Source organism: Myodes glareolus, chromosome 13 (genome assembly GCF_982192425.1).
Source record: "Myodes glareolus chromosome 13, mMyoGla1.1, whole genome shotgun sequence".
Lineage (NCBI taxonomy): Eukaryota > Metazoa > Chordata > Mammalia > Rodentia > Cricetidae > Myodes > Myodes glareolus.
In genome coordinates this window covers 34,490,848-34,515,625 of record NC_142038.1, presented here as the reverse complement: position 1 = coordinate 34,515,625, position 24,778 = coordinate 34,490,848, and the positions used below count along the sequence as shown (strand labels likewise).

The window sequence follows — 24,778 nt, the reverse complement described above, 5'->3', positions numbered from 1 at the left end:
TTGAGGGATTTCTCTCCCCTTGTCTCTTCTGTTCTTTCTCCCTGTACCTCAAACTCTCTCTCTCCGCTCTCTCTGTGTGTCTTTGAGATTAAACTACTGTGTTGCCTTGGTTGACCTCAATCTCCTGGGCTCAAGGGATGCTCCTGCCTCAGGCTTTTGAGTAGCTGGGATTGCAGGCACCTACCATTGCACCTGGCTAAGCAACTTGATAAATTTATTTTAATAACTCCTTCAGAATCCACTATCCAAAACCACACCCATTCAAGTCAGGGTATTATAGGTGGTCGCATGAAGAGGCTGAAAATACACCTACACCGAGGGTGATTGACAGATTTGAGGAACGTTCTCATTCAATGTGGCTACGCACTGTGGGGAAATTCTGTATTTGCTTGTTTATCCATTCATTCCGTGAAGTACATCTGAGTTCCTCTAATACGTTAAGCTACTGTAATAACCCTCTAAAGAATAAAATACAATCCTTTGTTTCTCAAATTGTCAGTCACTTCCTAAGGAGATTTTTTTCCACTTTGCTGACTTAGGGAACAAAGTTCAATCTGTCTGTCTACTGGTTGGAAGTCAGCATCATCTTGGCTCTGGTTTGGCTTTCGTCCTTGGTGATAGTTGTACATTTTCAGTTGAGCAGAGAAACTCAGGGAAACAGTAGCCGTTAATTCCAAACTAAAATATCAACAGGATTGTTTTCTATCTATGCAGATACATTGTGGCAGCCAGAATTGTGATGGTGAAGCAGAATGTATTTTTGTGTGAAAAGGTGGAGAATATAACAACTATAGGGCTATTAAGATAGATTTAACTTAATAAAAAAAGGGAAAATATTCTCATAAATCTGATGTGAAATTGTGAACCACTTCTTGTCTTCTGGTCTCCCAGTGATCTCTGTGATATGTTTTATTTCCAGCTATGATGTCCATTTCACTTGAACACTCCAGATCTTCTTTCCTCTATGTTGTGGGACTAGAGTTTTGCATATCTACTCCATCGAGTAGACAGGGTCTTGCTACACATAGCAATAGCTGAAAAGCAGAGATTCAAAGTAGTGAAAAGTAGCTAATCTGAGCATCCCCTTAGGGTTGGCAGTTTCTGAGTAAGTCCTCGTCACCAACACAGCCTCCCCACGTCTGTGCTGAGTCATATATTACTATCCCACACCACCATGGGAAGGTCAAGCTAGAGGAGGAAACAGCTTGCCTTGGGCCACCAGTTTACACAGGGCACCAGGATTTGAAGCTTTCTTCTGCAGAGCTCAGGCAGGTCCACTCTCCAGTCAACCTTCTGTTTGCAGGGTTAGAACTCTGGGTTTTGTGTGTGTTCTGTGGAGACCAGTTCTTGCTACGTAATCCCATCTGACCTTGAAACTGTGACCCTTCCACTTCTGCCTCTCCAGTGCTGCAATGTCTGTGATTGCAGGATGTATTACTACATCTTATTGGGTATATATCCCTCCTCAAACTCTATGTATCCCCATCTAGCTTGGTGTAACAATGAACAGGGGCTTCTTGTTTGTGGTTTTTTGTCCTGCCGGGTTCCCACAGCTGTTTAGTTCCAAAGAAAAATCACACAGAGATCTCTATAAGTTATAAAGCTGATTGGTCCATTAGGTCATGCTTCTTATTAGTTCTTGTAACTTATATTAACTCATTATTCTGATCTATTTTAGCCACCTGGCTCAGTACCTTTTACAGCAGGCAGATCACATCCTGCTGCTTCAGTGATCTGGGCAGGAGTGGAAGGAATCAACTTCCTCCTCCCCAGAATTCTTCTGCTCTCCTTGCATCATTTCTACTTCCTGTCTGGATTTCTCGCCTACACCTCCTGCCTGGCCAATCAGCGGTTATTTAAAACATGATTGACAAAATACAGACAATTCTCCTGCACCAGCTTGGGCTGGGCAGAATGACTCACCTTAAAACTAGGGCGGTGTAGAGGGAAAGGGTCATTTTACTATCAAGGAGGTGGCCCAATGCTACACCCATCTACATTTGCAAATGTATCTGGAGAGTGGACTTCAAGAAACATGCCTCAACTCTCAGATCAGGCATTTGCCGTCGAGGAACAGGAGACGGCAAATGTGTTCATTGGTACCAGCCCCAGAAAGGTTTTCTGGACCAAAGAACACCCCGTCTACATCAGATCCACGTGCTTGTCTGCAAATCATACCGAGGATAGGACTTCAGATCAAAAGCTCTGAACTTCAGTAGCTCAGGTCCCTGTCACCACAGTCAAAATCTGCACACTGTTGGCATGGATGAGAACTAGCCATGGAAGTGTCAAGTGCAATTATGAAATTGTTCCCCCCAAAGTAGGTACTGCAGGGCTGTTTACGTGTTAGATATTTGGGGTCCTCCACATTTACGTCTCTCACGCATCCTCATTGAAGCAGCATCAGGAGGAAGCTGCTGGTAACAGGTTCCGAGATTCACCTTGCTTGGTCTTCTGACATTTGTCATGTAGACATTGTCCTGCCACGATTCCTCTGCCCAGCCACCCCGATTCTGGCTTAGTTACGCTGTTTTTCCTTCACTCTGAGGTATCACTCGCAGTTGGGACTATGTTATATATCACAGCTACAGCTTCTGTTGGCCAAAATCTTAAATCTGTGGGCTGAGTTACAGAATCAAGTAAAAATTGTTAGGTACTTAGTGGCACAAACTTTCCATTACAAATACTGTTTTCACTCTTCCTTAAGTGAAAAACACAAAAATGCCTTAAGGGGTATTTGAATTTCCAAACCTTCTAGATCAAAGATTTTTTTTTTTTTGCCTGTCTGAATTATAAGAATGTTGAAAAACAAAGCCAATCCTCTTGTAAAAGCCTTGCCATGTTTTTGCTGTTTTGTAATTCAAAACGGCTGAACTGAGAAATGAAGTAGGTTGAGTTTTATTCAAAAAAAATCTAAGAATTCATCAAAAATGAAGTAACTGATAATTCTTAAACTATCATTCCAACTAATGCGAACCAAGGATAAATTTTACTGAGCACTTAGTTGACGGTCCAGAAAATTACTAACTAGCACTTGGGAGAGAATAAAACAGATTATGGCTAAGAATGCCAAAATGTTTTAAATTGTTTATGGAAGTGATTCTAGACTAAATTGTAATAACTTGGACTTGGTGATGGTGTCCAGTGTAATTTTCCTCTGAGTTCATTCCACCCACAGCGTGCACATGTGCCCTTTTATCAGCAGGATCAATAAAATGGTGAGGCGTTTACTTCAAAAACTGTTGCAGAACATGCTAGACTATAAAAAGCAACAGATGGGGCCAGTGAGATGATCGAGTTCCACGTGCAGAACACACATGGTGAAAGGAGAAAACCACTCCCAAGATTTGTCTAACACACACACACACACACACACACACACACACACACACACACACAGTTTGCTCAAAAAAAAAAAAAGAAAACCCACAATTCCTACTTTCATACTGATTAACTTGCTTGTGTTTCAGGATGACGTCTGGCCCTCCACATACAATAAGTTCTTTTGGGTTGGGCTTGGCATCGTTAGCTCATTGGTCCATCCGTCAAAGTCAAAGATGTGATCACTTAATGCTCTCAGAATCTCATCACTTCTAAGATGAACTGCTTTTCCCCTTGTCGCTGGTGAGGGGTTGCTTCCTCTCATCCCGAGTAAAACCCAGACAGCAGCTGTGATCCAAGGCGCATGTCCTTATGCATGGTTTCATGGTAGTTGGTGTGCTTCCTGACACGAGTGGCCACAAGCACTTTTGCCCGTATAAATTCATTTGCTTCCCATTTCTTTGTTGCCTTTATTTAACACATAGGGGTTGAGTTTTGTTTGTTTGTTTGTTGGAGGGTTCTGCTGCTGATGTTACTAACATGAAATGTACCCCTGGGAATTCTTGGAAGCCTGAAGAGTAGAAAGTATGCAGCAGAAGAGAGTAACAACCTCCCGTCATTCATCCGCCTTGCGAAGCAACACTTTGTTCTGTTTGCTTTAAGCGATTGTCCTTACATGATTGGGGGTCCTACTACATTCTCAATTTCTACTTTTCATCACAGTTGCTGATTTACTGTGTGGAGCAGAGAGGAGGCACAAGCAACAGCATACTTCTGGAGGTCGAAGGATAACTTTTGAAGGTCAGTTCTCTTCGACCACTGTGTAGGTCAAAGAAGACTGAACTCAGGACTAGCAGCAGATACCTGTATCCATAGAACCACCTTGCCAGCCAGGAGTTCTGCTTTTAAAACTCTCAGTATGGGGCCGGAGATGTAACTTAATTGGTAGAGTGTTTGCCTAATGTTCACCAAGCCTGGGGTTTACTCCCCAGCACTACATAAACTGATATAGATCTATAATCATAGCATTTGGGAGGTGGAGGCAGGAAGATCAGAAGTTTGAGGCCATCCTCAGCTATGTAGGAGATTTCAAGGCTAGACTGAGATGCATGGTACCTTTTCTCAAAAATAAATAAATAAAATAATAAACCCACCATTAATTCCAGTCTTAATGAATGATATCATTTTGTTATGTGCTATATACTTTATAAAGATTTGGGCATTAAAGCTCCTTCCAGTATTTTCCTTTAGCTACTCCTAAGCCTTTGTGCATAAAATATTTTTTGCAGTCTGTCTATTAGACAATGAGTTCAGGTTGTATGTCAAAGGAAATCAATTTACCTTGACTTAAGGGGGAAAAGGAGATGTATTGACTTGGTGGCAAAAGGCAAGGGATGAATTAAATCCAAACATAACTGGACACAGAAGCTACGTGATGTCTTCAGGAACTTGTATTTTCTCATTTTCTTCATTAACGCTTTAAATTTAGCATACAAAGTAACGAGCTTCATTGTCCAATTTCCATATACCTTATATATACATACACAATATAAGTATATATACATAATTATATTGCTTATATATGTGTACACACACACATATAATTATACTATTTTATTTCCCTTTCATTGTCTTTGTCCCCTGCTCTTCCTCCACCCCACACAGTCCCTCCTTTTGCTTTCATATTGCATTTAGGAATTCATCTTTTTTTTTTCTTCTGGATCAGTCTTTCCCTGATAATTTTATTCTCAATCTTACCCCATTGCATCCGTTGCACAAAGGCAGCTGCTCTATTCACACTCCAGCTGGTGTCCCATGGTGGAGACTGATTAGTTCAACTGAGGTCAAACTACCAGTTTGTACTGTCAGTACAACTGAGGACAAACCCCAGACATGAAGCATCCATTGGGCCAGGTTGAGGGACAGCACTGTTTCAGGGTTTCTATTGCTTTGACAAAACACCATGGCCAACGCATCTGGGGGAGGAAAGGGTTTGTATGGCTTTTTCATACAAAGAAGTCTTGTATGGCTTTTTCATACAACAGGAGCTCAAGCAAGGCAGGAACCTGGAGGCAATAGCTGATGCAGAGGCCATGGAGGGTGCTGCTTCCTGGCTTGCTTCTCATGAATTTTCTCAGCCTGCTTTCTTACAGAATCCAGGACCACCAACCCACAGATGGCACCACCCACAGTGAGCTGGACCCTCTCCCAGACCTGCCTATAGACCAGTCTTATTGAGCTATCTTCTCAGTTGAGCCTCCCTCCTCTCTAATGGCTCTAGTTTTGGTCAAATTGACATAAAACTAGTCAGGGCAAATACCAAGCTACTGGGTACTATATTGTGGCCTGTGATATTTATTAGACCCATCTGTCCTTCACTGGGGGACACTGACACTGCTTGACCCCTCTGTTCCCACTGGTATGCTCCCCATCACTCATGTTGATCCCAACCACCCTGCATTCCGTGCCCACTCCCCACCTTCCACTCTGTTTTCTGTCACAGAAGTTTTGGTGCCTGATGATCGGCTGTATATTCATGTGGTATGTCTCAGCCTTCCTAATGCTGCGATCCTTTATGTTGTGATGACCCCCCAACCATAAAATTATTTTCATTGCTACGTCATAACTGTAATTTTGTTAGTTGTGAGTCATGTTGTAAATATCTGATATGCAGGATACCTGATGTGTGACTTCCAAGGGGGTTTCAACCCACAGGCTGAGAACCACTGACCAAGCGAACTTTTTAAAAATAGGTCTTTCTTGTACTTAATGATGAAAGACATTGCTAGGCAGGTGTATACCCATCTGTAGGGTTACCCCATCTGAAGAAGTAGTTGGGGGAACAGTGAAGTTCCCCAAAGGAAAGAAAATAAGAAATTGGGCAGCCATTGCTGCAAGGAGCAAGGATGCTGGGCTGACCAAAATAGTGGGGTCCATTATGACTAAGAGTGCTTTTGATGTCAAATCTCAGAAGAGAGAACACATAGGGTGTGTGTGTTTTAGATTCCTGATACTTATTTCTTCCCATTTTGCCCCTTTAATCCAACAGTAGACAAAATAATTTGTCTGAAATGCATATTCCAACATGTCCCTTTCCACAAACCTCACAGTTCCATTATACTGGGAATCAACAAATTCCTCCCAACACCAACATCCAAGTTAATCATGCTCAGCATTGTCTTGCTTGACCTCATCCTACACTTCTTCTGATGTGGGATTTCCCTCTGTATACTGTGATTACCACTGATAAAGGAACTTCTTTGGGCCTATAGCAGAGCTATAGGGGAACAGAGCTAGGTAGGGAAAACTAAACTGAATGCTGGGAGAAAGGAGGCAGAGTCAGGGGAAGCCATGGAACTGCCACTGGAGACAGATGCACTGAAACTTTGCTGGTAGGCCACGACCTCGTGGTGATGCACAGATTAATGGAGATGGGTTAAATTAATATGTAAGAGTTAGCCAAGAAGAAGCTAATGGGCCAAGCAGTGGTTTAAATAATACAGTTTCTGTGTGATTATTTCGGTTCTGGGTGGCTGGAATGAACAAACAGCCCCCTGGAACACCCTTTACACCAGACCACCAAATGCTGACTTTCTCTCCTGCCTTAAATCCACTCTGACTCATAGCAGGCCTCTGCATTTTATCTTTTTCCTAGGTCAACAGTGGTTTGGATGAGAATGGCCCCAGTGGGCTCAGATACTTGGATACTTGGTCCCCAGATGGTGGTGTGTTTTCCCTTGGCGGGGGTGGGGGTGCTTGCTGAAGGAAGTAGGTCATTGAGGGTATAGGCTTTGAGGTTTAAAAGTTAGGTGCCAATCCCAGTTCACCTTCTCTTCTTCCTGCTTTTAGTTTATTATGTGAGCTCTCACCTTGCTGCTCCAGTTGCTTGTTTGTCTGCTGCACATGTCCCTGGTGTGATGCTGATAGACTCTTATCTCTCGGGAAACATAAGCCCAAATAGACCCTTCTTTTCTATAAGCTGCCTTGGCTGTGTTGCTTTATCAGCACTAGAAAAGAACCCACTATAAGGTCCATCTTTCTTGGTCACCTCCCACTCTTTCTTCACATGTCTGTGCTAACTTGATCCCTCTAGGGATTCACAGGAAGCAGATCTAAGGGGGTTGCCCCCAACCCTAGTGACACACACGTCATCTTCATCTCCCTCATCTCTATGTTTGCTGACCTTCCATCTTTTCCACTAGAATGTCAACTGCATGAGACTATTTCTCTTTGCCCATTGTCACATTCCAAAGGTCAAACTAAGATCTGACACAGTCTGTTACAGCAAAGCCCCACAATAAATATTTATTGTAAAAAATATGAGCAAGCCATTCCCCAAGCATATCATAGATGTAACAATATCACCTGCAGCAGCCCCAAGGGTACCTTCTTCCGATTCTTCAAAACTTTTTAAAATCCTTGTGTTTTTTTTTTTTTTTTTAGATTTCTTTATGTGTGTTTTGCCTGCATGCATGCATGTGTCTACCATATTCATGCCTGGAGCCTATAGAGGCCAGGAGAGGGTGTTGGAAGCCCTGGAACTGGAGTTACAGACAATTGTGAACTGCCATGTAAGCTTGGACTCAAACCTGAGTTCTTGGTAAGAATAAGTGTTCTCAACTTCTGAGTCATCTCTCCAGTCCTCCGACTTCCATCGTTTGCTGAGATGATAAGACTTCTTTGACTCCTCACTGCCTGGCAGGATTCTGTTTCCATCTAACCAGAGCTTGGCCTCAGGCATCACACAGAACTAAGACTGTATTGTCTAATTTCATTTAAATATAGCCTGAATCTAGACTCATACTACCAACTAAGATTCCATAGCAACCAGACTCCAGACAAGTCTAAACCTGTGATTTTTTTCAACCTTTGGGCCATGACCTCCCACAGGAGGGTCATATGCCAGATAATTACATTATGATTCATAACAGTAGCAAAATTACAGTTTTTTTTTTTAGCAATGAAACAATGTTATGGTTGGGGGTCACCACAGCGTGAGGAACTGCATTAAAGGGTTGCAGCATTAGGAAGACTGAGAACCACTGACCTATATGTTAAGTAAAAATTGGTGAATGATTAGCTTCTGTGTTTGGAATGTGGGTTCTGTGCCCCATCTCTATTGCTTTTCCAAAGGACCCAGGTTCAATTTCTACACACATATCACACATATGGCAGCTCAGACAGGCTCTGTAACTGTCAATAATGCCAGCACCAGGCAGAGGATCTAGTATCTCCTTCTAAACTTCACTGGTACTGTATACACTTGCTGCACAGACATACATGCAGACAAAACATCCATCATATAAAAATTTAAAAAAAAAAACAAAATAAAAATCTTACCAAAGAGTCAATTCATATAAAAAAGCATTTAATATAAAGAACATCAAAGCACAAAAATGCTGATGACATACAACATATGATATTCCTCAAGTTTCCCTTTACCTGTCAAGAATTATTTGAACGAAGAATGCTAAGCCTCACTGTAGCCATCTTTCTCAAACAAACCTTCCGGATCACTGAACATGGAGATTACAAGGAACTGAGTGGAACTAAACAAATAAGTGACCATGTTCTGAAAATAAATAGCCAAATACAAAGTTTTTTAATTTAAGTATAGCACCACTGGAAAATAAGGATATGTTTGTTCAATTTAAATCACCTGAGTGGATGATATGCCAAAAATCCATGCACAATAAACTTTGGTTGATTTTTATAGTTGTTGGCATGGTTTTTTGAAACAGAACTAGACTAGGCTAACTTCAAGCTATTTAGCAAAGACTGGCCCTGGATCCCTTATCCTCCTGCCTCCACCTCCCAAATTCTGGGATTACAGGTGTTTGCCAGGACATCCGGCTGTGTGGTTGGTTTTTAAATTTTTGTTGCAATCTGAACTGGGAGACAAAAGAGCACAATTTTAAGTAACTAAAGAGTCAGAAGACAGGTAGTAGATAGCAGATGCACACATGGACCAGCCAGAGTGTGTTCCCTGTTTTCCGACATTTCTGTCACCAGTCAGGAACCTCGACCACAAAGGGCGTCTTCACATCTATCTTGCCACTGTTCACGATGGTGCAGTCAGTGAGCGGGCGGTCATGGTCATCCGTGGCTTGAAGTTCTATGGAGTGTACCACAGTCTGGCAAGAGAAAAACAGAGGCGTGGCTCATCTGGGGTCAGCGGCTATGACAACTCACAGGAATAACCAGTCCAACTCCAGAAGTACGAATGGGAGATATTTGTTGCTATTGTTCTTTTGAGACAGGGTCTTGACTATCAGGCTGGCCTAGAGCTCAGGACGTAGCTGAGGGTGACCTTGACCTTTTGATAGTCCTGCTTCCACCTCCAAAACGCTGAGATGTCTGATGAGCACCGCCATGACAGGTTGAAGAGGTACAATGGGTCAAACCCAGCCCTTCCTATATGTTCAGTAAATACTCTAGCAACCAAGCCACATCCCCAGTCCTGGGAAACACGTGTTATCATTCTAAAACCGTGCAAGCTGAGGAGCGCTGCTTTGCAAATAGCTCGAGCATTCTCCTTATCTGCTACTATCATTCTTCAAAACAGTGCCACTGTGCATGAAGCACCTAAAAGATAATCCTCAGATTTTACATATATATGCCATAATATATACACATATATGTTGTACATGTAATAAATATGTGTACATGTGTATAATATATGTGTTATATGTGTATATATGTGTTATATATATGCACACACATTATATATGTTCTACCAGTCCAGTCAGAGAGATAAAGGCACTTGTTTCTCAGAAACTCAGATAATATCTATTTCCCCATTTCTTTAATAATAAACATGTTATATTTGACTTAGCCAGTCTTGTAAATCCATAATTCTAATAAAAGATAATTCTATTTAACTGCTAATTATCATAATTATCAACATGGCATCGGGGTTGGTTTCAGCTCTACCCCAAGTCTCATCTAGGCATGCCAATGCAGGCCAGAAAGTATTTGTAAAAGTAGTCTAGGCTCTGACCTTACTTATTTAGAGGTGACCTAACCCATTTGTTTAGAGGTTGAATTTGCCATGGATGTAATTTAATCCCAATTGTAGGGGCCCTGGAGGGCCTCTCAAGCTCATGAACCTAAGGGTCACATTGAAGGAAGGAGGACACTGTGACTAAGAAAGTCATTTCTGATGAGTTCTCTAGAGTTCCTGGCCTTGGGTTGGGTGGAATCAGGACAGCAATGGAAGTCTGAGAACCACAGCTAGGGAGGTGCTCTGCACACTCAGATGACACAAAGCACCCAGGGAAACAAAGCGAAGGGCTAAGGGAAGCCTGCTTTGTGTGTCAGTTGACACAAACTAGTCTCCTGGGAAAAGGAAACCCCAACTGAGGAACTGCAGGCATTGGGAGGCATGTCTGTGGGACCTTTTCTTTGTTGATGGTTGATGTGGGAGGGCCCAGCTCACTATGGGTAGGACCACTCTGGGTCAGCTCATCCTGGATGTATAAGACAGCAGGCTGAGCAAGCCATGGAGAGCAAGCCAGTAAGCAGCATTCTTCCATGGCCTCTGCTTCAGCTCCCTGGATGATAGACTATAACTTGGAAGCCTGATAAATTCTGTGTTGGCTAGTTTTATGCCAATGTGACGCAAGCTAGAGTCATGGAAGGGGAGAGCTTCAGTTGAGAAAATGTCTCCATAAGATCTGGCTTTAGGGTCTTTCCTTAAGTGGTGATTGATGGGCGAGGACCCAGCCCATTATGGGTGGTGCTATCTCTGGGTTGGTGTTTGTAGGGTATATAGAAAAGCAGTCTGAGCAAGTCACGGGGAGCAAGCCAGTAAGCAGCACTCCTCCATGGTTTCTGCATCAGCTCCTGACTCCAGGCTCCTACAGTGATGAACAGTGATGTGCACGTGTAAGACAAATAACCCTTTCCACCCCAAGCTTGCTTTTGTTCATGGTGTTTCAGCAAAACAAACCCTAAGTAAGACAAATCCTTTCCTCCCCAAGTTGCTTTCGTCAGTGTTTTTATCACAGCAGCAGGGAAGCTAACCAGGACACCTGGACATTTGGTAGAGCCTGAGAGAGCGGCTCTGGGCAGCTGTAGAAATCCAGAGAGATGCGAAGAGTGAGACTGTTCAGCAATGGGTTAGGAATTGATCTCCTTGTTATTTTTCAGTGAATAACTACCAATGTAGATTTGGGTCCTCTTAATAATTTCGGGTTACTATAACCTATGTCTTTATGTATGTGACTTAGTATGTGGACAGACTCATGAGTTCAGGATTTTTTTTTTCAAGACAGGATTTCTCTGTAGCCTTGACTGTCCTGGAACTCACTCAAATTCAGAGATTCTCTGCCTCTGGAGTGCTAGGATAAAATGCATGTGCCACAACTACATGGCTCAGGATTTTTTTAAAAAAATTTGTTGATTTACTTATTATTGAGCTAAGTCTTGCTTTTAGCCCAGGCTGGCTTAGGACTTTCTAGTACAGCTAGTCTTGAAATCACAATCCTCCTGCCTCTCCTCTTAAGTATTGGGATTAAAGTCATGCACCATTACACTTAACTATAATATTTTAATTTAATTTAATTTAATTTCTGAGACAGGTTCTCACTATGTATCTCTCTGTCTGACCTGGGATTCACTATGTAGACCAGGATGGCCTCAATTTCAGAGATCTGCTTGTCTCCACCTCTTCAGTACTGGGATTAAAGTTGTGCACCACCTGCAGGCTAATACTTTAATTGTAGTAAGAAACATGTGACAAAAATTTGCCATCAATCCATTTTTAAGAACTAATGTGTAGCAGTATACTCTATATCAAAACATTTCTGTTCTAAATGTAGGCTTCTTAGGATTCAGGAGTAAACAATTCACAACTCTCAGAAAGTCCCTGAAATTTACAAAATTCACAAGGTATCTCCCCCAAGTTATATAAGGAATAAAGATTTCCATGGGCAAAGGGGCAGTTGAATTGCTGAGAGGCATGCATAGAACTCCAAGGTTGTAGCTTTTTTGCATAGCCATCCATGCTGGGATGAGTTTCTCAGTGATGGAGCTGCCTTTGCATCAACCATGTTCTTGTAAGTAACCTCTCCCCTAGACTGCTATAAGAACTCATTGGTTCACCAAGCTGGACTTTGGTAGAGTTGGTTCATTGGTTTGTCATCAGTAATCTATCTAGAGTGAACAGATGTTTGTCCATATCTATCCAAGAAAAGTCCCAAAATGAAGACATAGCTCAGTAGTGGTTATATGCATGCAGTCAGAAGTTCCGTCAACTTTCAAAATTAGACTCTGTATTCATTAAATATCTCTCTTTCCCCACCCCTGACAACTGTCAAATTTTTTCTATTCCTATAGACTTGACTACTCTAAATATCTCATATAATTAAACTCATACACTACTTGTCTTTTTGTAACTGATAGGTTTCAAATTCTGTGTGAATAGATAGACTAACAGACAGATAGATCATATATATATACATATGTGTGTATATATATATATATAGTTGTGTTATAGCATGCATTTAAACGTTCTTTTTAATATCAAATGATATCTCATTGGATGCATATTTGGTCCCTGGTTTATTTGGTTGCATTTCTTAAATTAGCGGAAGTACCTAACTTCTTCACTGTCTGCTTTAATGCCTCTAGCAATTAAAACTCCATGCCATATGTAGCTTGTTCACCTTCCAAAACTCTATTCACAGCCGGGCAGTGGGTGGTGCACACCTTTAATCCCAGCACTCAGGAAGCAGAAGCAGGTGGATCTCTGCGAGTTCGAGGCCAGCCTGGTCTACAAAGCAAGTTCCAGGATAGCCAAGGCTATACAGAGAAACCCTGTTCTGAGTCCCGCCCCCCAAAAAGAGCAACAATAAAAAAACCACCAACAACAAAAAGCTCTAGTCACCATAAAAGGCTATCTAATAACACACTTGAAAATTCAATAAATTACTGAAGCTCTCCTCATATTTAAATATAAAACTTTATAAGAGAGGAAAAAAAGATATTAGCAAATTACCATCCCATCCAGGACTTTTCCAAATACAACATGTTTGCCATCCAACCAGGTGGGCTTAGTCAAGGTGATGAAGAACTGGGAGCCATTGGTGTCGGGGCCAGCATTGGCCATGCTGACCCACCCAATTCCATAGTGCTTCAGTTTGAAATTCTCATCAGGAAACGTCTCACCATAGATGCTCACCCCTGGGGGAAGCCAAGCAAGGGGGGACAAATGCAAATGTTAGAAGCAAACCCTTCAGAGAAAAGAAACTTAGATCGTTCATGTAATCAGTTAATGGCATCCCAGAGGTGACAGGAATGAGGATAGGCCAGCCTACAGAGAATGGGTAGGATAAAAGCAACCCATTAAAGAAATAGGCACCAGGGTCTGAACTCAACCAAAGAAGGCCCTTTATATAGCAAAAGATGAAAGAAAGTACCCATGGCCTCAAGCCAAAACTTGACCAGAATAAGTCAGTGATTTTATATTGAAGGGAAGATGGCATCTGAACGCAGGGTAGAAAGGTGGCTGAGCCATCCTGGTGGCTCTGCCACTGCTGTATGCCCATAGCTCTAGGCCACTCCCATCTCTGCAATCAACCAGGTAACTAAGCACTGAGCGCATACATTGGTTTAACCCCACAACAGCCCACAGAATAGGCTTTCTCAGGCCTGGTTTTTGCTGGGAAAGAGTAAAAAAAAAACAAAAACAAAACCAATCACTGGCAAATATCAGAGCAGAATTGCAATATCCGGCTCTCCGACTCTAAACCTACTGCGTTTCCTTGTTCCAGCACCAAGGGCAGTAGCAGCTAGTCTGTAAGTGACAGGGGTGACTTCAGAGCCCATAGGACACAGAAGATGATCAGACTAGTATCTGTCTGATCCACAGATCAGACATCCAGTAGCATCCACCTCCTGGAGCTCCCGCAAAGCAGCAGCCGCAGCCAGAGCCCTGTTCCCACAGCAGCAGTGTGGACTATGACAGCCACCTTCCCCGTGCCTCAGTCACCCAAGGGCCTGTCCTGCCTACCGCTTCTTCCAACGGTCTGTTTGTCCAGTAATTGTCAACCTCAAAATCCTGCCTCAGCTAGAAGTAACAGAGGTGGAATTAAAATCAAGAATTTTGAAGCTGATTGGCTAGGACATAGGAGAAGGCTTGAAGATAGCTCTGCCCACTGAGAGGCCTAGGCTCAATGGTCCAAATTTCCTCTCTTCCAAACTCAGAAAATTTTAATCTAAGACCCCCCCCACACACACACACACACATGCAGGGAAGGCAAAGAATAGAATAAAATAGAAAAGAGAGTCACTGTTCCTGCTGACCGCTGGTCAGAAGCAGGTGCGGAGTGGGAGCACCGGTGCTGGAGCCAGCTGTAGAGATACCCGAGGGCAGGTGCGGAGTGGGAGCACCGGTGCTGGAGCCAGCTGCAGAGCTATCGGAGGGCAGGTGTTGCAGCAGCTGGGTTGATTCTCAGCATGGTTCTCAGCAGATCTTATCCTGGGGGAACCTGAGTGTGCGTCACATCCTGTGCCAATTTGATAAGATTTTTTTTTCTTCTTTTGTGATGCTGGCGGTTGACTGAACTCAAGGCCTCGTGTGTGCCAGGCAAGTGCTCTACCACTGAGCTACATCCCTAGCCTTTGTATTTTTACAAGAACTAAAGCTCAACCTTCGAAATGTGTAGAGCAAATTGAAGAGTTAAATGGCAATACTTTTTTTTAAAAGTAAATAAGCCGTTGCAAAAAAAAAAAAAAAGGAAAGTTCAAAATACCTGAAAATAGCCTAAATGCTTCTTTGAAACGTTATCCACTAATATCTACCAAATCCAGCATTTAATTCTGAAGTAGATTTAAGTTCTGTCTAGATGCGTGGATGGATGTGCTCACTGAAGGGAAAACACTCCCCGGAAGGGGCCGATGATGACCCTTGAAGAGAAATCAGTGTAGTTTGAAACTAGAAACAAAAGTATTTGTCTTTTATTGAACTTTGCTTATAAAACTTAGTTTGTATTATATTTGTTGATGGCTCAGTTATGACTTCAACATTTCTTTTATTATTAAAAGGACCAACAATAAAAGAAAGCAATTTTGATAGAAGAGCCTCTGACATGCCAGGGCTGTCCTTCTGGCCCCTTCTCCTCCACACCCACACCAGCTGCTGGCTGCCACACAAGTGCAGGCACACCTCCCTCTCTGTGGCAAATATTTTTCTACCCTCTATACTGAGAGAAAGATCTTATTAATGCCTGCAAAGTATCCTGCCAAATGACTGTCTCTCTATTGTGTAAAGACCATGAAAAATCAGGTCATCCTGCTCAGCCTCAGGAGCACCTCCCTTGTTCATATCTGCTAGGATTCTGGTGCTAGGGTCTACAACTCCATCCTCCTTAAAGACCTGGAGTGGGAGTCAGACACGGTGGCGCACGCCTTTAATCCTAGCTCTCAAGAGGCAGAGACAGGCAGATCTCTGAGTTCGAGGCCAGCCTGGTCTACAGAGTAAGTTCCAGGACAGCCAGGGCTACACAGAGAAACCCTATCCCCCAAACAGAACAAAACAGAAACAAGCAAAGAAGAAAGAAAGAAAACAAAGAACTGGAATGGGCTTTTGTTTTTGTACCATAATTGTGAGGCTCTAATGCTTAGGTTTCAGCTTGGCAAATGGGAAAGAAGAAAAATATTGCATTACCTCCGGTGCCATCTCTAGCCGTGAAGTCCCCTCCTTGAATCATGAAGTCCTTGATGACGCGATGGAAGATGCTTCCTTTATACCCGTAGCCTTTCTAAAGAGATGGTTTCAATTGAATACACAAGTGGAAATAACCCTCATTCAAAGATGAACAATGTTTATCTGGAAATGAGACTATTTGAACAAAACATCTACAGAACTTGCCTCTGTTCTAGCAATTATATACAAGGGAAAGTTTATCATTAGCGTCCAAAATAACTGAATCTAACTATAGGAATCAACTATTAATGGAAACAAGTAGAAAAAGAGCAGTCAGTACTTTAACTTGGTGTTTTTTTTTTCTCTCATTTTCTAGAAGCCTAAGGACACTGAGTGGTTGAATAATTGCAAGAAAACAGAAGTCTAAGGTGTCACACACTCATCTGATATATTAATTCTCATTTTTCTAGAAGACATCTTTGCATCTTGTCTTAAGGAAGATCCACACTTGTGTTCAGTTACAGTCAATAAGGCTGGGGCAGACCTCTCCTGTTGCCAGAGCCACAAAGTTGTCCACCGTCTTGGGTACCACTTTTCCAAAGAGGCCAATCACAATTCTACCCACATCTTTGTCTCCGATCTTCACATCAAAGAAGACCTGTGGGAAATTGAGATGCAGAGTAGAAGGTCACCACATGAAAAAGACAGAAGTTTGAGCTAAGTCAAAATTAAATCTGAAAATTGGTCCCTATAGGAAAGCCTGCCCGTCAGAGTTTTGTGAGCATCCCGAAGCCTGCGGCCTGTTAGCAGTGCAGACACAACACTGTGCAAGCTGGTCGTTCCCAAGAGTCACTCAACAAACATTCACTGAGCAGCACCTACTGAGCTGAGTACTCAGAAAGTTTGATTCAGACTGGCCAGAGTTAGCTTGTAAAACCTTCAGGCCATTAGTCCCCTCGACATTTCCCCTTAGCAAACCACCACTCTGCTTTCCCCACTTCCTACTTTGTGGATGAAGATCAGATAGAGAATATTGCTCTTCTCTTTATTCTTGGCAGGAGGAAAAAAAAGAAAAACACTGAAGCCTAGCTACCCAAATTTATCTTTTGCCATTTTGAACACTGATGAGTTCTTAGTAGACATCTGCTGTCAAGGCCAAAGAACATGAAACACAGCAGCAGTCCTGCGGCGGGCTTGCCACTCACATCCAAGAGCAGCAAGACACCAGGTCCCCAGCAGGACAGGCAACCTACAAAGCTACTGTCCTGTAAACTTCAACACTGGATTCGGGTGTCTGGTTCCCGTGGTCACCCAAGTAGAATTTGTTCTTCCTCTGTCATCTTAGAACAAAAGGAAGATAACACAGCTAGGAACACACGTCACATTTTTTTTCCAGATTAAACCTTAAAGGTTCTCTTGGAGTTCTTTTTCAAAACCGTTTTCACCTGGAAGGAAATTATACACACTTCGCTTCACAAATCACTATGTTCGGATGATTCGGAGACAGAAAGCTTGAAAAGGCCACGGAGTCAAAGGGCATTCCATTAGCAAGTTTAGATTATACGAGCCAATTTACTGTTTGAATGGGTAAAAAAAGACATTCAAGGGATGGCTTTAAAAAATATAAGAAGGGTTGTCAAAGAAAAAAGACGCCTTGCAAATCTAGAAAAATCACTGGGTAAAGACTGTCAAACTCAGCTCAAGGCAAGGGCTCCTGCCAATATATCAGAACGCCTGTCACGGGCTGATGTGATATTTAGTGCTTTGTGTGGCATTGACATTTCCACGTGGCCAAAACAGCCACCGTTTTATTATCATTTATATACAAGAGCTTTCCTGAAAGCATTGAAGACTTGGCTCTTCGTGTGAGGTAGGGCGGAAGAGAACCACGCTTGTGGCTTGGGGACAAAAGGCCGCCTCAGCACAGGTGAGTCTGGCAGTGAGACGCGGTTTCTCCAAGGGGTTTCCCTGCCCCGGTGAGAAAGGAATGTGGGCAGTAACAGAACAGCTCTGCTAGAGATCCAGGGGTGTAATTTTGAAGAGACACCCAGCAAGACACTTGCAAAGCCTTTCCGACTTTTAAAATACAGGACCAAATTCTTAGAAAGCAACAAGGAAGGCAGCTGCAGGGGATGTAGAAAAAGAACCCGTCATCCATATCTGCAATGAGAATCCCATTTTCACACACGGTCTAGTTCATATGTCTCTTAATTTTCTCTCCCAATTGTCCTGCCCTTCGACTCCGTGAGGATACTATAAGGAATCACATCCGAATGCTCCCAACTCTAATGGAAATGGCGGATTCCAAGCTTGTCTAGCCCACAAATAGCTATTAAATACCTCCCTGCAAGGCAATACTCCTCCACAAGCTGTCCTAAGGCAGCATCTAAGAAACGGAATACGCGGTGCAGATATGCAGAGATCTGTGTGAGGTTGAGGCCAGCAAGTTCCAGGTCTCAAAATAAAAATTTAAAAAAGAAAAGTAAAAACAAACAAACAGACAAACAACCCCCCCCCAAAAAAAAAACATATACAGTCGGCACAAGACAGTATGCGAGCTATGCCCAAGAACACTATCTATGAAGTTCTGGAGGGCAGGACCAGTTGGGAGAGGGCACCACAGAGGGGGAGAAAAGCATGGAAGGAGGGCAGCAGGCTCAGGGACAAGAATGAGCATATACCTCAGAATGAGCATATACCTTCCTGGAGCCAGGAAAGCCAGGCAAGACCCATGTTCTGCCGAGCATCAGGGCAGCCTTTCTCATGGTTGGGGCAGGGAGCTGCGGCCAGTTCCGTGGGGCTGAGGACAGATGCCTCACTCAGGGGTTCCTGCTTTGCCTGAGTGAGGCTTTGGGAAGGGGCCCCACATGGAGCCCAAAGAGAATCTGGACACTCCATAGCAGCTCAAGAATGAGGGTCTCCGGAACCGGAAGCTGGCTGAGATGGCATCTCCGTGGGCTTTACCACATCATGTAATTAATCCCTAGTCCACCAGGAAGTGGTTATCACTAATTCACAGATGAGGAAAGTGGGGAGGAGGGAGGCTGATTGACCAGGGCTTTCCGGCTAGGAATGTGAGCTTTTGGAGTTCAGTCCACGGACCCTTCTTATTAATCTATCACCTCTCGCTAGAGCACCTAGAGAATAGAAACTGTCCTTTCTGATTCTCAGCTCTCAGTTCGATGCCAACAGAAAGCAGACAAGCAGAGACCACTGGATGGCTCAGTGTCACCACACAGGAGGGGAGGTAGGTGCCAGGCAAACCACTCCTTCCACGGGCCTTGTCTCTGACTTTCCCGAAGCCCCTTAGCAATACAATCCAAACTGGACGAGGAAGAACTACAAAGCTCCCTCTCCCCATGAAAGAGAAAACACATATAGAAATAATGTGGGTTTTTTTTTACTTTGTTTTGTTTATAAATAGGAAACTGGGCGTTATAAGGCAAATCAGATGCAGTGTCATGGGAAAGGATGAAGGTTGGTGGCGGGATGGGGACTGGAGTGGGCTCCTTGGGAAAGATGGCACTTGGTTTCCACACCATACTTAGTGGGTAGGCACCTCAGACACTTCTGATTCCTGGATGCTGCCCTGAAAGTCATTGGAAAATTACGGGACACTGACGGTTTGAGGAGGGATGGGGGATCCTAAATCCCGACTGAATCCCTGTAGGACCAATCCTGTATAGATCTACTTTCAGATTCACCCACGAATACACCAAGTTCGAAATGGTTAAACCCAATTCCACCACTAAATGGCCACGGGACCTTCAGTAAGTTAAAATTGAGCTGTACACCTCATCTATTAGGTGGGTGACAATTGCTTTCAAGCGTAGGCTGTCGCACTGGAATTCATGGATGAACAACACTAAAAAGTGACCTCACAAACGAGGGACCACACACTAAACACTTACCAACTTTATCATACTTTGTCTGCAAAAGTCCATATTATATGCAGAGAGATACGTACCCTCCAAATATACAGATAATAATGAAGGGTTATCATTTCTGTATATTTTCTACAGAAGAAGAAACAAAGTCTCAGATGATAGATAATTCGCCCAAGTGCCTTGGCCACCACCCCATGGCCACTACTTCCCGACATGATTAAAAGTGGGAAAGAGGGCGGTGTCGATTTTTATGCCCCCTGTGCTGGCTTGTGCAGAAACCCCGTGGCATCTGCTGGAAAGTGTGTTCTGAGAGGGCAAGCCAGAGCCCACACCAGAGCGCCAGCAGGACAAGAGACTGCAAGGACCGAAATGGAGGCACACTTCCCTCTGTGTGTGTTGGGGGGTGCGGGCAGCACCTCATGCCTCTCATTGACAGATTCCTAGCTTTAAATAAAGTCATAGTGAAAGAAAAGACCATGGGCAAGACAACATAGGATAGTCACAGCCTGTTAGCCCACATTTCTTTTCTAATGTCTCTATTTTCGATTATACTGAATCGTTCTAAGACATTCAAAAAGGAACTCAAGAGTCCTGACCAATGTAGATCAGTGTGAGGTTCGCCTACATACACCTCTGTCCGTCAGGGCTCAGGAAGCTTGGTAAAAAAGAAGAAAACAGGTGACCAACCTGAAAGTAGAGCCCAAGTTCAGCGACAGTGCTGTAGATGTCAGGATGTCCCACCCCTGCCCTGCAGCCATGTTTGTTTGTTTGTTTCCCTTGTGCAGGCTTTCTTCTATTCCACTGGCTGCCCAGGAGATGTCAAAGTGGCCAGACACTGCCACAAATACTGCCTTGGCCTTGCTCTGAGTGGCTCTCTGGGTGAAATGCTCCCAGTGTCACAGAGACATACAATGGACAATTATCCGTTGTTAATCAGGAGTGCACATCGACCTGGGCATCATGCTCCTTACCTCACCACCCTACACCCCTTTCCGTCTAAGCTTTCAGTGACTCCTGTTAATTATGTCTCCAATATCTGCTTCAGCTCCTTGTTCCCCATTCCCTAGGTTATCACCCCAATCCAAGCCACCATCTGGAGTCTAGCACGGAGCCCCGAATGGCCTCTCGGTTCACCCTCCGAAGTGGTCATAGAAATTTAAGACTATATATGCAATTATGTCATTTTCATGTGCAAACCCTGCCCGCCACTTTACCTAAGAGCAGTGATTTGAAACCTGTGGATCGCAACCCCTTTGCGGGGTATCAAATGACATTCTCACAGGGGTCGCATATCAGATATTTACATTACAATTCATAACAGTAGCAAAATTACAGTTACAAAGTTGCAACAAAATTAATTGTATGGTTGGAGGTCGCCCCAGCATGAGGACCTGTGTTGCAGCATTAGGAAGGTTGAGTGAGAACCACTGCTCTAGAGTAAGACCTGAGTCCTGTGGATGAGGACCGTGATCAATGGTCACACAAAGTCATTCCTTCTCAGGCTATTGAGAGTCTTTCTGTTACTCACTCATCCAACCTCATCACCAGGTCATTTTGCCCTCAGTCCCGCACCCCGCCCCTCAAGCAAACTGTCCTTTCGGCATGCTCTGAGCCAAGAAAGGATTTCCCACTCGGAGACCTTTGCACAAGCAATTCCCGTTGGCACCTCAACCTTTGCCAGATTGGTTTTTCTTCACCAGTCAGGTGTTTTTAAATGGCGCCCAACCTATGTTAGGTTCACGCCCTTCAACATTTCATAGTTCATTTGAATTTTATGTTTACGGTTTTATCTGAAATACTATCTGCAGACCGAATAAATCTGCGCTAGCTGTGTGGCTCGCACACATCAGCCTTCCAGTTCAGAGACCTAACAGATCAAGGGGCTGCCTGAGGATGGATGTTACTCTAATCATGCTGGCCTTCGGTCTTAGGGGAGTGGCACTGGACGCTGGACTTACTTCTCTTTCCTTGCTGATTCTTTGGTTGGGTCTGCCATGGAAGATTTAAACCTTCTAGTTCTGAGGGTATCATTTCCAGTGGCAAACCGGGCCGGTCATTAAGACCACTTTCTGCTGGTCCCACCCCATTCCAACAATGCTAGGGTTTTTCCTGGACGTGGTCATTACTCCACCACAGCAGCCCCTCCCTCCCTTTCTCCGAGCACCTTTTCTTTCTCTTCTATTCTCGGGTAAAACAGACTGAAGTAGAACTTCAGCAGTGATACTGTATGGACTAAATTTCGTGCGATTCCCTTAAGATTCAACGGATTGCCTTGCCATGCCTGCCCAGGGCTCGATCCAGGCCTGCCACAAAGTTTAAAACTGCACTCTCCTCTTGGAGGGTGACAGTTCAAAACAGGGGAGGAGGACGGGTCTCATCTGAGCATTCAGGCCGGACCCAGGCTCTCCCCAGTGACGTCCTAGGCGGGCGCCCGGCCTCCCCTCCTCAGCCTGTCCCCTCCCCTCACATTCTTCCAGCTTTGTTCCACACCCAGGCCATTCCAAGGAAGTACTCCAGCAACTTCCCTTCTAGAAAAAGGGGCCTGTGGGTTCAGGGAACTTGTCCCGGCTGCTCACGTTGGCCCCGACCGGATGACAAGTTCAGACAACCGGCGGCGGGGACGGTGGGAGTTGGCCCTGTAGCCCGAGCGGCCCGAGTGCAACATTAGACGTCCCCCTCCCGCTTGCTGCGTGGCCACCTCCAACCTCCTCCAGTCCCAGCCAGCCTCAAATCCCAGTTAGTCCCTTCTCTAGTCCCTACCCCCGAGTTCCCTCCAGCCCCAGACAGTATCTCCCAGATCCCCTGCGGTTCCCCGGCCGGGGGCCCCTGCTCTCCAGCCCTGCCATAGCGGTCCGGTTGCCTAAGCGCCCTGGTGCCTGGACCGCAGGAGGAGAAGTTGCAGTAGCCGCAGGATCACCTTGGCCGTCACCGAGGGACCTCTCTTTCGGACGCCTGAGGACCCAGAAGAAGACACGAGCGCGCCAAGCCCCAGGCAGAGCACCGTGGCCAGCAGCAGACGGGGCCCCAGGATCATAGTGAGCGGTGGAAGTGGCTGCGGTGGCACGGGCGCAACCTTGGGCTCCTGGACTGTGGCCGGACTCTAGGGCGCCTGCGCCTGCGCGGGTCGGTAGGGAGGGTGGTGGATCCGGGCAGGGCGGGAACCCGGGGCGCGCTCCTCCCAAGTTCAAACTCGTGGCCGGAATTGGGGTCTCGGAGGGCGCGACTTGGTGGCGGACGCCACCGGGCAAAGAGAGCCGCAAAGAGAGCCGGGCGGGGCCGCGGGGCCCATGGAGCCCCGCAGAGAGCCAGCTACTAACTCAGCACCTTTGGAGTCTGGAAGTCCTGAGCACCTCTCCGTCCTTCGTGGATTTCTGGGAGGGCGTCCTTTTTTGTCAAGATGACCTTTGGCAGAGTCATTCCGTCTTTGAAGATCTTTTGAAGTTGCAGGATTCAATCCTCTGGAAAAACTTAACGAGATCGAAGCGTTTTGTGCGGGCGCTGACTCCGTGGCCTTATCCAGTTTTCTGAGCAGTTCTTACACAGGCCCAGAAGGAGTTCTTCTCTGCAAAAACAAAGTACTCAAACTGGGCTTTGAGGAGTAGCTGTAGGATTATTGTTGGTGTTATTATTATTACACTCTTACGAATTACACTTAGGAAAATTAATGACGTGGAAAATGTCTCAATGCATTTTTTTTAAGGAAATAAAAGTTCAAGTTGCAAAATCACGTTGAAAGTCTGATCTTAACTCTGAAAATAAATATAAAAATGACAGTGAGAGGGCTGGGTGTGTGGCTCAGATGGCATAGTGCTTGCCTGGCAGGCAGGAAGCTGTGGGCCGGATCCCTAGTACAACATAAACTGGGTGGGGCAGCGAAGCCTGTAATCTCAACACTTGGGAAGCAGAGGCTAGCACACCAGAAACTCAAGTTTATTCACGTCATTCTTGGAGACATAGCATGTTCCAGGCCAGCCTGGGCTACATGAGACTAGAGGGGACGGAGACAGTTACAATAGCTGTGATGATAGAAATATACGCCTTTGTTTTCTCTGTAGTCTTCTTATTTCTCAGACATTCTCCAATGAAGATATAGGTATTTTATGGCCTGGAGGAAAGGGTCATTTTAAAGCACTACATTTTGGCTGAGCATGGTTGTGCATGCTTTTGATCCCAGCGTTCGAGAGACAGGTAGATTTCTGTGAGTTCGAGACCAACCTGCCTGGTCTACAAAGCATGTTCTATTATATAGAGGAAACCCTGCCTCTAAATAAATAAATAAATAAAACAGAATAAACAAACAAATAAATAAGAATAAACACCACATTTTGAAATATAAATTCAGAAGAACATTTTAGTCTAATATAATATCTGCTGAGTTTTAAGGTGGAGCAGAACGCCATGGAATCATTTTTCCCATTGAGTCTGTTGAGAACCACCTAGGTGTTTTCTCCTCGCCCCACCCCGAGAAGGAATCCCCACTGAGGAACAAGGCTACCTGTCCAAGACGGACCCTGTTGGGTGCCTATCACTGTCTCTCTTATCTGAAGCAAACACCGCAGAAACGGGGATTGTAGCTGATTCTATTCCCCCTGATGACTCAGGTCTAGCCCTCTGCCTAGAACAGAATGATGAATATTGACCGATGTTTGTGAGGTGATTGATTTGACTATTTCTGTACCATGACCCTACCACCCCCAGACAAAGAAATGCTCTCTAGAAAGGCCATCGACTCTTTAGAAACTCTTTCGAACACCTCCTTTCTTTTATTAACGTTTTTTTTCTTTCAAAACGTGTTGCAGTCTTCACTTCTTACATACTTTAACTAAACTTTTTAAAAAACTTAACTTTTTACAGTTTAGTTTCAATTTTGTACCAGTGGGTCTTATAGTATACCTTTTTTTTTTTTTGCTTCAATTTTTGT

The 24,778-nt window shown here is 44.3% G+C and overlaps 1 protein-coding gene across 1 annotated transcript; it reads right to left on the bottom strand.

Annotated features, from left to right (window-relative positions):
- Positions 1 to 8,668: 8,668 nt before the first annotated feature.
- Ppic (peptidylprolyl isomerase C) lies at positions 8,669 to 22,970 on the bottom strand. Its single transcript, XM_048419473.3, has 5 exons — positions 22,775 to 22,970; positions 16,515 to 16,628; positions 15,992 to 16,085; positions 13,322 to 13,506; positions 8,669 to 9,455 (listed from the first exon to the last, which is right to left on the bottom strand). Exons 1-5 carry the CDS (start codon positions 22,889 to 22,891, stop codon positions 9,327 to 9,329), a joined length of 639 nt encoding a protein of 212 aa, XP_048275430.1. The 5' UTR covers positions 22,892 to 22,970; the 3' UTR covers positions 8,669 to 9,326.
- Positions 22,971 to 24,778: the final 1,808 nt, after the last annotated feature.

Bases quoted from the DNA above. Each gene is read 5' to 3' on its own strand.
- Ppic (XM_048419473.3), bottom strand. From the start codon at position 22,891: ATGATCCTGGGGCCCCGTCTGCTGCTGGCCACGGTGCTCTGCCTGGGG. The intron at 16,629-22,774 runs GTGATCCTGCGG...AATTTCCCACAG, and splicing joins GTCCCTCGGTGACGGCCAAG to GTCTTCTTTGATGTGAAGAT. The intron at 9,456-13,321 runs GTAATTTGCTAA...TTCTCTTGCCAG, and splicing joins GAAAAGTCCTGGATGGGATG to ACTGTGGTACACTCCATAGA.